Below are 12270 nucleotides of genomic sequence, written 5' to 3'. Positions count from 1 at the left end.
CAGTGTGAGAAAGGTTTTGTAGCTGGATAGTTAGGTTCTGTCTTTTCCTGGGTTTATATTTGTGGATTTAAAAAAAACAAAACCCAGGTTTTCACACATATACTCAAAGGAACCTAATTGCAGTGTTTTCACATTTTAGATTGCTTTATTCTGAAACTACCTTTCTAACAACTTGAGACAAGAGATCATCTTACAGGATCTGTTTTTCAGAGCACACTGAAGTCAGTGAACATCCAGGCTCTTCCAGACAAGGGTCAGAAGTTGCTCAAGCAAATTCAGGAGTTAGAGGAAGCCCTTGGTGCTCTTGCCCTCTCCCCAAAGCCAGGTAAAATGGGTTACACCCCAGAACTCGGGGTCTGCAGGAACTTTAAATGACACATTTGACAAGCCCTTTAAGTAAAGAATCTGTTGCTCCATTTACCTGTCCCATTTGACTATCTACTTCTGAGCTTTTCAAAATGACCCCTGTGATTTATGAAAGCTTCCTTCATTTCCTGTGGACTCAGCTCTTTTCCATCGTTTAAGAACTTTTCAGTGCTGTGCCCTTGAGGTCTTCCCCAGCTTATAGGAGTGGTAGTGATCCCACCCCTCTTGACCTCCACTCCCACATACAGTTCCTTTGCTTTCCTGAATTATAGCCTGTTCTTTCCTTGATTTTTGAGCAGACGCCAATGAGAAGAGTAACACTCCAGTGCTGCAACAGAGAAACTTCAGCAAATCTACCACTGAGTCCCTTCCCTGGGTGCCTCCCCAGCCCCTGCAGGGTCAGGGTCTCGAGCCTCTGGGTTCTCAAGGATGGAAGGCTGCCTGCCCAGCAGGTGCTGGGGGATCCAGTCATGGCTATGGTGGTAAGATCCAAGGGCCTGGGCCCAGTGTGAATGGCTACTCCTAGGAGAGGTCTCTGTGCCTGTATGAAGGGAGAAGCCCTTCTGGAGGTTTAAGTTGCCCGCGTGATACAGATTGTTTTGCTTAGCTGAGCTTGCACAATGTTGAGATTTCTGTGCCTGCTGTGTTCACTGACTTTGGTCACGAGCCGTAATCAGTTAACCCGGGGGCTGGCATGTGGGAATCCTCTCGTAAATGTTTTGTGAATAAAAACTCAGACTTACTCCACAGTGAGGTAGGCACACCAGTGGGCACATTTGCACCCTGTGTATAAAGGCCGAGCGGAGAAGCAGCAGAAGTTAACCTGATGACCAAAGACCCACCAAGAGCAGTGATACCCTATTTAAATGAGTTTCTGTCCTGAACTTACCAGAAAACTGTGGCTCAGAAGTAACTAGGTCGTATGTCTTAGGATGGGTTGGTTTGCTGATGAGGAGACAGTACTCAAGCTCGCTGGTCTGTTTGGTTGTCAGTGACTGGAAAAGCTAAGGCTAATTCTCTCCCAGCTGAAGGCCCTAGCGATCTAGAAGGGGAAAGGGAAGGAAGCAAGGAAACAGAAAAGGGAAGGAAAGGGAGAAAGTGGAAGAGTGATAGTTAATGGGGGGTAAGAAATAGACTCGAGCTGGATACAACTGAGGGTGGCCTAAAAAACAGAAAATGCGCTTGTTTTGGGGCGCTTGGCGGCTGAGTCAGTTGAGTGTTGGACTCTTGAGCGTCAGGTTCGTGAGATCGAACCCTGCATTGGGCTCCGTGCTCTGCAGGGAGTCTGCTGGTCTCTGTCTCTCTGGGGGTGGGCCGTCCCTACTTTGCATGCTCACATGTGCACGCTCGTTCTCTCTCAAAATCCTGGCACGGCGCAGTCAGCGTGTGACGTGCACATCAGGGGGTGTCCCTCTGTCTCCCTAAAAGTCCACAGACTTCCACTAGCCCAGCCTTCCCTATTGCTGGCTTCCCTTCTTTACATCCAGCCCCAAGGAGCTTTTCTTCCTAAAATAATGGTGGCGTTACCTTTTCCTCTGCCACCTCTTCAAAACTGGAGGGGGAAGAAAAAGCCCACCAAAAATACTCCAAGCTCTCTTTTTCATCTGTTTTCTGTTATTTTGCTCTTGATTTTTGGAAGCGTGTGGTTAAACAAATGGAAAATGGGGTTGTGGAGCCTGTGAGAAAGGAAAATCTGGGAGTGAGAATTTGTAGTTTGTGCAGATCGGTTACCTGGCGAATCGTGAGTTGCGGGATTGCGGCCCTTGTGACACCTTTCCATACCACCTGTCTGTCTGCAGGCCCTGCACAGGATGGCCCTCATGCTACGTGGAGAATCATCAGTAAAGCCATCGATGAGCTGCACGCGTCACTGGAGTCGCGGCCGGGAGAGACAGCCATGGCGGAGGACCCAGCCGGGCTGAAGGTGAGCTGGGGGAGACTCGAGGCACATCATGTCCTTCCTCCAAGAGTGTCCCTGCACCATGGATAGGGAGACCCTGGGGGCTGCCTGGTAGAGCGCCCTCCTGATGGATCATTTCCTACTCGTAATGCTTTCGCGGCTTCCCTTGGAGTGTTTTCTCCTTTTGTTTAGCACTGAGAAAAAAAAGAACCACACCCACTTTTTTTTTTCTTAAAACCATAAGGTTCTGTAGGTCAGTAGCAATAGAAGACCCATTTATTGAGCTTCAGGGGTGCTGCAAGGATGCAGAGGATTTGCTGCTCTTAACTGGTTGAGGGGGGGAGTGCATCTACAACATCCGTGAAACAGAGAAGGACACAGGAACATAGGTAAAGTGTGCCCTGTACTGGACACAGACAGTGTACTGAATAAGGGAGAAGTCTCTGTAGGTCAAGCATTCTTTGTCGCCTGCCCTGTGCTTTGTTAGAGCTGCAAGCCCAAAGGAAGCAGAGAGGGTAGAAGCCAAACACTCTGGGTAGAGAGAAGGTCCCGGGAGCAGGACCAGCAACTGAAGGTGGGGAGCGGGTGACATCCTTGAGTGGATGGCAGTGTGGTGTGGCACAGGGAAGCAGCTCAGAGAGACTTGCTCCAGAGATGGGACAAAATCATCTAGAATCTCAAGCCAGGTAGTTTCCTGAAGGTGGTTTTTGTCACAGAGTGCAAGATGAACTGGAGTTAAGAAAAGACTGGAAGGGGGTGTTCGCCAAAAGGCTATTAAAATTTACAACTCATGGTGTGAGGGGAACCTTGCCTGCAGAGAGGAGAGTCACCTTTTTTTTTTTTTAAAGATTCTATTTATTTATTTGATAGAGATCACAAATAGGCAGTGAGGCAGGCAGAGAGAGGGTGGGGGAGGCAGGCTCCTTGCTGAGCAGAGAGCCCGATGCGGGGCTTGATCCCAAGACCCTGGGATCATGATCTGAGCCAAAGGCAAGGGCTTTAACCCACTGAGCCACCCAAGCACCCCAGGAGAGTCATATTTTAAGAGAGAAAATGAGGAAGAACCATCAAAAAGGCTTCATCAGTGAAAGGAAGGTGGCCGGTCAGAGGTCTTGATTGCAAGCAGTAGAAACTGCCTGGCTGATTAAAGCAGACAGAGGGAGACTCACTTGAGGGGGTTGGGGATGCTCTTGATAGACATGCTGGCCAGTAGGGGCAAGTCTGTCCTGGGAAGCCCAGGACATTCGGCCACTGGAGGTGAGAGGTGGAGTCAGGGACCTCCAAGATGCTGTGGGCAGCCCATGACAGCCGGATTATTGGTAGGATCGCTTACAGAAGAGAGGAGAGCATGGAGTCAGTGGAGTCGGGATCCAGCCCCTCCTGAGGAATTTATACTCAGCTTTTGGTTCTTCCTTTGTCAGGTCCCTTTGCTACCACACCAGAAGCAGGCATTGGCCTGGTTGTCATGGCGGGAAAGTCAGAAGCCACACGGAGGAATTCTGGGTGAGTCTGGTGTTATGCTAAGAGCAACAGGTGTATGGTATGGTTTCATTTGATCCTTTCGACAACTCTGGGGTGGGCACTATGCTGCCCCCCTTTTACAGGTGAAGAAACTGAGGTGCAGGATGGTAAAGCAATGTGGTCAAGAGTACGCAGCTGGAGGATCAGGCAGGTCGTGGCTGCAGGTGGTAGAAGCTGACGTGGCTAATTAAGCAGAGGGAGAATTCATTCTCTGGTGGCACAGAGAGTTTCGAAGACGTGTGGGGAGGCAGGCTGGAGGCCAGATGTCTAGGAGCATGGCCAAAGCCAAGTACAAACTGAGTGTCTTGTGGGAACTCTCATGGCTGCTTTGCTCTGTTAGACTTTAAAGGAAAGCATTGCCACCCCAAAGTCAGAGACTCCTGTCTCCACCCCTTCCTGCAGAAAAGGAGTCACAGGAGCCTCTTTTCTCAAGTTGCTTGCATCTAAATTGAGCTCTTGTGGGAGTACGTGTATTCTCCCGAGGCAAGGCACACTGCCAGGGACTTAGGTGCAGGGAACCCTCAAAAGCAAGTTTTCCATGCTCTGCTTTGGAGACTCATCAAACTAAAAATTTCTAAGGTGCTCAGCTTCTAGAAAATATGACAGGTGGCCACAGTGGCTAGGAAGTAAGTGGCTGTGACAGGGCTCCTCAGGACCACGTCCAGGGTCAATGATTTGGAAGGAGGAGGCACAGCATATAGTCATATGCATGGCTAGGATTTCTTGCAAAATAAAAAAATAAAATTATTTTGATGTGCTATGACTTGAAATCTGCAAAGGGAAAACCACGGGGCAAAGTTCAAGGAACACCAGGTGGAAGCTTCCAGAGGCCTTTCCCAGTGAAGTCACACAGGGTGATGACATGCATAAGATATTGCCAAGCATGGGAGTTTGGGCCGCAGGTGTTTGCTGGGAGCTGGTCACACCGGTAACTTCAGGCCTGGTCCGTCCTGAAATGCCAGGCTTCCCGAAGGAAAGCAGGTGTTCGGCATAAACCACAGTGTTTGTGCACGGAGTGTAGGCACAGTGAGCTGCCCTAAGAAGTTCTGGGAGTCGTGGGAACCCTGCTTGCATTGGAGTTCGAAGCCGGAATGTGACCCAGAACCCTTGCTGGGACATTTTAAACTGTTGCAATGAGGGTGAGAATATTTTTTAGGGTATAAATAGCAAATTCAAAGAGAGAGGTTCAGTGATGGGCACAATGACAGTGTCTGAGGAATGTTAGTTTATGCTCCTCTTTGATGAGTAAGCTAAGGGAATGGAGGACTGTTTTGAATTAACTCCATCTGCTGGATCTTTCTGATTTGTGGAGTGAAGAAAGACGGGGCAGTGTCAGCCGACTAAAACAGCCAGCCAGTGAATGTGTTAGGTAAGTAACACTACAACGCACACAGGAGTGAGGTCTAAATAATAAACTTTGAGTTTTGCAAAGGTCATGGTAAATGTCTTTGATTTTGATAATGAGAAAGAGGGGCGAGGGTTCCTCCTTGTTCCCAAGGTCAAGGATTTGTTAGGGTCAGAAATAATAGTGCCTGAACCAGCAGCGGCTGCTCATCAAGGACTCAGGTCTACCAGTTGGTTTCTTCTGTGGAAGTGGATGGGATTCTTTGCTCTAAGTGATAAACTCTCTGACTTCAGTTTTGTTTTTCCAGCGGATGATATGGGATTAGGGAAAACCCTGACGATGATTGCACTCATCCTGTCCCAGAAGAATCAAGAGAAGAACAAAGAAGAGGACAAAAACACAGCCTTGACTTGGCTTTCCAGAGATGGTATACAAATGTCTTCATAGCTTCTTCTTTCCTAACTTGTCTGAGCCAGCAGTGAGTGTGGGCGTGTTTTAGCTGTGAAAGAATACTTTTGGTCCTGTGTCATTAATCGATCAGAAAACCAGTGTTAGACTCTGTCCTCTGGCATCATTTCTGAGGCTGAATCTGCTCGTTACCAGTGATCATTTCCTCTTTTGCCATAAATATAACCTGACCTGTGATTCGAAAAAAGTGTATAGAGAAAGCCAAGCCTCTGGAATGGCTCCGATGATGATTCTTGTTAACATTAAGGACACAGGTACAGGACCGGGTCAAATGAGTTAATACATAATTTTTTAAAGGAAGGTCCATCACAACCTCTGATTTTAGCAGAAACTGTTTCCAAGTTTTCTGAAATTCCGTAAGTTTCCCAATTCTAGACAATTTCTGTCTCACCATAGCTGCTGCTGTTAAGATAAAATTACTGTCTGAGTACTTTCAGCAACCCCACATCACACATGGCCTGTCCTAGGGGTTTTGTACTTGTGTTATAGCATGGATGTAATTAAGTTATGCTTTCCAGAAAAAAGTAATAATAGCCCCTGTAATGCATCAACTCAGGACAAGGTAGGAAAAGATCCCACTTCTACCTCTTAACCACCGTGGAAGCACATTGGGTTTTTTAGACCGAGGCTACGGACCACATCCTTTCCTCTCCCTCTAGCTACTCTCTGTCTAACCTTTGTACAAGGGAAAATAAAGCAGCAGTTTGAGTCATTTTCCATTCTATTCTGCGCTGTGTTTGGAAATAAGAGCACCAGTCTGTTAAAAATACTGATTGAAGGAATAAAAGTCAAGAGGAAGAGGAGGTACCCTGAAGGAATTTAAGACTATTTAGTGAGAGCAATGAGGTGTTGATTTCTTTTTCCCCTCAAGACTCCTGTGAGTTCACTTCCCGTGGAACGCTGATCATCTGTCCTGCCTCCCTGATCCATCACTGGAAAAATGAGGTGATGAAACGTGTGAGCAACAACATGCTAAGAGTCTGTCTCTATCACGGGCCCAATCGGGATCAACGTGCAAAAGTGTAAGTGCAGAAAAACGGCAGTGGGGACAAGCCCTCAGCCTCTTGGCTTGAGCGGCCCTATTGCCTTCCTGTTCCCCCCAAGCTCTCAGATAGTCAGGACTCATGGTTCTTGTGAAGACCGAAGGCACTGTCCCCACCCAGCGTCTGTCACCTGTGCTACGAGATGCATCTTTGAAGAGAATGGTGTTCTTTTGTTCTTGTCACCATCCTCAGCAAGAGTAGCTGTGCGAGGTAGCTTGAGCTGCTGAGCTCTTGGCCAGCGAGCCCTGGAACAGGGGTCTGCCACAGTTACTGCATTCTTGTGGAATTTCTGATTCCAAATTCATATTCTTTTTCCATTCATGTGAGTGCAACCAGCCCAGTCTTACAGAGCATCTGGGTAGAATATTAATGATTAGTTGGTGTAGACTGGCTGTGTTTTTCATATAGAAATCATCATAGGAAGTTTTAGATTGAAGAGTTTAGAATTAGGCCCAACTGAACTCCTCAAGGAGGAGGATTGGGAAGGAGGAAGGAAAATGTTTCCCCAGATGGTGATTTTAGTCCTAGTCTTTGCCTTTTGGCTTTAAAGGATTTTTTTGTTTTTTAAGGTGGTTTTTTTTTTTTTTTTTTTTAAATTTTAAATTTTAAATTTTAAATTTTTTAAAAATATATAATGTATTTTTATCCCCAGGGGTACAGGTCTGTGAATCGCCAGGTTTACACACTTCACAGCACTCACCATAGCACATACCCTCCCCAATGTCAATAACCCCACCCCTCCTTAAGGTTTCATTTTTAAGTAATGTGTACACCCAATGTAGGGCTTGAACTTCAACCCCAAGAACATCAACCCCAAGACCAAGAATCACATGTTTCACCAACTGAGCCAGCCAGGAACCCCTAAAGGAATTGTTTTTTGTTCTTAATTGTAATATGATGGTCTGGGTTGAATACTTGTTGATCTAATCAAGAACGGAGTTGTTTCTGCTTCTAAATAATCTCCCCAGCCTGTCCTATCAGATTATTTTATCTCCTAAAGAACAGAGTGGTAGTCTTTTAGAGGTGAGTTGCAAAAGCTGGGGCCTTAGGTCTTACACCCACTCTCACGAGTGAGGGTCAGTCTAGCAGACAGAGGGTGTCAGGGAATCAATGATAGGCCTGTGTCCCTTCTCCAGCAGAGTACTGTCAGTGGCTGGCCTTTGTTCTAGATAGTTTTTTTTTTTTTAAAGATTTTACTTATTTATTTGAGAGAGAGAGAATGAGCAGGGTGGAGTGACAGAAGGGGGGGGCTGACTCCCTGCCAAGGAGGGAGCTCGATGCAGAACTCAATCCCAGGACCCTGGGATCGTGACCTGAGCCCAAGGCAGATGCGTAACCGACTGAGCCATCCAGACGGCGCTGTAATAGATAGTTGTTAAAAATAAATTGTACCTTACTTGATTTGCACTTTAGTCATACGTCATTTGTATTCAGAATGTACTAGTTGACTGATTGGAGCCATTCTTAATTTTTCTTCTCTCTGTTATGCTAAGCCAGCGTGTAAACAGTGCTCCCTCTGAATTAGGCAGATCATTTTTATCAGAGTATTTATGGACATTCTCCCCGGTGCACAGTATTAAGTTTCATTGAAAAGAAGATTGTGCCTTTTGATAAGAATCTTTACATGTAAAGAGCATAGGCAAGGTAAACTCAAAGCTTACAGCATGTATTTTTTTACCCAAATGTCAAGGATGGATTAATGGGTTTTCAGAAATCCGTTATAGGATGATAAGGCAAAAAAGATCAGATCTAGATGAAAAGTGCTTTGAGGGTTTCTTACTTCCTTGGGACTTCAGCACCGATCTAGCTCAAAGCATTACTAAATGTTGATTCCTAACCCTACCCTACTCCTGTTGTTGCCAGATCCTAACCAGCTTTATATGACTCCAGCAAGAGATTTTTCTTTCTGACTCATGTGATGGGAATAGGTAGGCCATTTAGCTATAGTAAGCAGACTATAAAAATGATCAGAGATAAAACATAAGGCAATGAGTAAAATTTGCCTCTCCTGAACCATGTATACGTGGATTAAGGACATGAATTAATGAATTCTGCCGATGTGCCTCCAGCCGTGGGCATTTTCATAAAGGCATCCTCTCCACCTCTCCTGTCAGTCATGGAGGGATTGTTTACCTTTTGCTTTGTGTCCTATCTGTGCAGCCTCTCTACATACGACATCGTGATCACTACCTATAGCCTTCTGGCCAAGGAGATTCCTACACAGAAAGAAGAGGGAGTGACCCCCAGTGCAAACCCTAGTGTGGGGAAGGTGAGTCTGGGAGCCACACCTCACAATTTTTTTTTTTTTAAGATTTTATTTATTTGACAGAGAGAGAGAGATCACAAGTAGGCAGAAAGGCAGACAGAGAGAGAGGGGAGGAAGCAGGCTCCCTGCGAAGCAGAGAGCCCGACGTGGGGCTTGATCCCAGGACCCTGGGATCATGACCTGAGCTGAAGGCAGAGGCTTTAACCCACGGAGCCACCCAGGCGCCCCTAATTTTTTTTTTAATAAGATTTTATTTATTCACTTGAGAGAGAGCGAGCACAAGCAAGGGGAGCAGAGGGAGAGGGAGAAACTGTCTCCCCGCTGAGCAAGGAGCCCAACGTGGGGCTCAATCCCAGGACCCCGAGATCACAACCCAAGCTGAAGGTAGATGCTTAACCGACTGAGCCACTCAGGCGCTCCCATACCTCATAGTTTAACCAGTGTCTTTCCACAACATCACAGACAGCGAAGGTACCTTCCTATGAGGTCAGAAGCGGCCTAAACATTCCATCTATGGAAGGGGAAAGTTCTTTCCTCTCTTCCTTTCTTTTTATTGTAGACATCGCTTGACTGTGGGAGCCCCACCTGTTGCACTGTTTATCTTAGAGTCTTCCGGGGTGTACTCGTAGGATATTTTTTATATTTACTGTGAAGACTAGTATTTTATTTTTTTTTAAAGATCTTATTTATTTATTTGACAGATCACAAGGAGGCAGAAGAGGCAGGTACAGAGAGAGGAGGGAAGCAGGCTCCCTGCCGAGCAGACAGCCCGATGTGGGGCCCGATCTTAGGACCCTGGGATCATGACCTGAGCCAAAGGTGGAGGCTTAACCCACTGAGCCACCCAGGCCCCCCAAAGACCAGTATTTTAGGACAAGTATTTTTGTATTAAGCGGTAATTGCCTGCCTCTCTTCTGCCTCCCAGGGAAAGAGGTTGCAAACGGTAAGGCCACAAAGGGGCCTGAGGCTAAATGATAAATGGGCCAAAACCCTGATTGTCTGATTGTTCCCGAGGACGCCCAGGGTCCTCTCAGTTACTCAGCATGGAGGCTTTTTTGTGTAGTTACTATGGGGCGTTTTTCTCCTGAAAATACAGCACTGTTCCCAGAACAAATCTTTTGCACGTTCTTATTTTTTGTCTGATCTCCATATTTGCGGAAGTCTCTAGAATGCTTCTTCAGCACAGCAACTCTGACTTCTGGTTGATAATGAACTATTCCCATCCCTTAGTGGTTCCTCACGGCTTTCAGGATAAGACCCTAGTTCCTGTACATGATGTATGAGGCTTTTGATGACCTTGCCCTGCTTGGGCGTCCCTCATCTTCTACGGCCCAGCCCTCCCTGCAGCCTCCCATGCTCAGTACCCCGGGATGTGTGTCTGCCCTGCTCTGTCATGGCTTCTGTGCCTTTTCCTTCTCTCTGAGTGGAATGCTTTGCCTCCATGCCTTTTCCAGGTTAATTTGGTTTGTTTTTTTCACCTTCAAGAATCCTTTAATCCTTTGTTTAAATGCCTCTCTTAGCACCTTGAGCTTATTTATGTCCTCGCCCTCCACACATTCAGCTGATACTGAGTATCCGCTATGAGCCAGCTGCTGTTTCAGGTGTTAGGGATACGGCAGTGACCCATGCTGACGAGAGTCCTCCAGGATCTACTGGGTTATCCAGTGGGACTTCGTACATAAACATCGCCTGTGATTAATCTTTCTGCTTGTTTTTCTTCCCGCTCCATTGTGAACTCCTTAAGGCTAGGAACCGTCCTTTATGGCTGATTTCATACCCTACGTTATAAAGTAGACTTGGCAGTGAATTTTTTTATAGTGACTTTTTTGTCAGTTTAGTAAATATTTTATTCAAATGGGTGAATTTCCAGGCTCGACACCTAGTGCAGTCCTGACCCACAGCTGTTGCTCACTTTGGAGTTATAACTTGAAAACTCAAGTTAAAAGATTTTTACTCTTAAGTATTTTTTTTTAAAGATTTTATTTACTTATTTGACAGAGATCACAAGTAGACAGAGAGGCAGACAGAGAGAGAGGGAAGCAGGCCCCCTGCTGAGCAGAGAGCCCGATGCGGGGCTCGATTCCAGGACCCTAAGATCATGAGCCCAGCTGAGCCGAAGGCAGAGGCTTACCCCACTGGGCCACCCAGGAGCCCCAGGCATCTTATTTTAAATTGAAGATTTGTTTATTTGAAAGAGAGAGGGAGAAAGAGAGTGAGCACAAGGGGCAGACAGAGAAAGAGAATTTCAAGCAGACTCCTGATGTGGGGCTCAATTTTATAACCCTGAGATCACAACCTGAGCCGAAACCAAGAGTTGAAGGCTTAACTGACTGTGCCGCCCAGGTACCCCTACTCTCAAGCATCTTAAACTCAAGGATTGGAGCCCTTGGGTCAACTTGTTTATTTCTACCCACTGAGAGTCTCCACTTTTGGTTTCTTCAGCTTACTTCTCATTTCAGTATACCCAATCTGAGCCCTCAAACTGGATGGCGAGAGTGAACCCTCACTACTCGTTCATTGTTCCCCCTCCTCTCCTTGAAGACATGTACATTTTTCCATACTGTTGATGATGTCACTTGGGTTTCTTCCAGGATACTGCAAAAACACCTTTGCTTCGAATAGTCTGGGCTCGAATCATACTAGATGAAGCTCACTGTGTGAAGAATCCACGAGTTCAGACTTCCATGGCTGTGTGCAGGCTCCAGGCCCGGGCCCGTTGGGCTGTCACAGGAACCCCCATTCAGAACACCTTGTTGGACATGTATTCACTGCTGAAGTGAGTAAAACTCCTCGGGATTATGTAAATGCGAACCAGTCAGTTAACCCTTGGTCATTATTGCATATCTCACAATAATGCTCCAGAACATGCCAGATTATCTCACGTAGGGGATGGCAAGCTTCTGGACCTTTAAAGGGCAAATGAATTCATATTATGAGAAGATAATCAGCTGATGGCCTGGCAGATGCAGGACTAAGATTCTATCCAGGCCCTATATATGGAAAAATATAGAATGGATTAAAAGGAAACAGAAGCCCTCTTTCTTCAGACCAGTGAATGTTTTGGGCTTTTTCTGTTGTAAAATGTATGGCCTAGGGTCAGGCCTGCTATTTATTCGAAGCAAACCGAAAAGAATGCTGATTTTAAAGCCTTTGCTTTTATTCAAGTCAGCCCATAAGAGAATACGGAATTTCTTTGCTGGCCTTTGAAGCTTTAGGAATAAATTCCAGCTATTGGTTGTATGTCCTTTTGTGATGATACAGATATAGGAAAATTCACATTTTATAATGTGGTTTTGTTATCAACTTAGATTCTTTTGCTGTGTCTTGCAGAGCTTTAGTATGAAATTCACTATTAAAAAAT

General features: G+C 46.1%; 1 protein-coding gene across 5 annotated transcripts in view; it reads left to right on the top strand.

The window, feature by feature from the left end:
• The window catches only part of TTF2 (transcription termination factor 2), a 41953-nt gene that overhangs the window by 16170 nt on the left and 13513 nt on the right, over window positions 1-12270 (top strand). For all 5 annotated transcript variants that reach the window (XR_014299883.1, XR_014299884.1, XR_014299885.1 and 2 more), the window contains 8 exons: window positions 211-325; window positions 666-848; window positions 2166-2290; window positions 3688-3769; window positions 5440-5559; window positions 6472-6622; window positions 8804-8912; window positions 11501-11685. Coding sequence is in view for 2 of the 5 variants with exons in the window: in XM_082688015.1 (XP_082544141.1) it covers window positions 211-325; window positions 666-848; window positions 2166-2290; window positions 3688-3769; window positions 5440-5559; window positions 6472-6622; window positions 8804-8912; window positions 11501-11685 (1070 nt within the window). In the remaining 3 variants the exon portion in view is untranslated. The remainder of the gene's footprint in view (window positions 1-210; window positions 326-665; window positions 849-2165; window positions 2291-3687; window positions 3770-5439; window positions 5560-6471; window positions 6623-8803; window positions 8913-11500; window positions 11686-12270) is intronic.

The sequence above is a fragment of the Mustela nivalis genome (assembly GCF_964662115.1).
Source record: "Mustela nivalis genome assembly, chromosome: 10".
Lineage (NCBI taxonomy): Eukaryota > Metazoa > Chordata > Mammalia > Carnivora > Mustelidae > Mustela > Mustela nivalis.
Note: the sequence above shows the minus strand (reverse complement) of the source record. Positions and strands in the feature narration are given on the sequence as shown.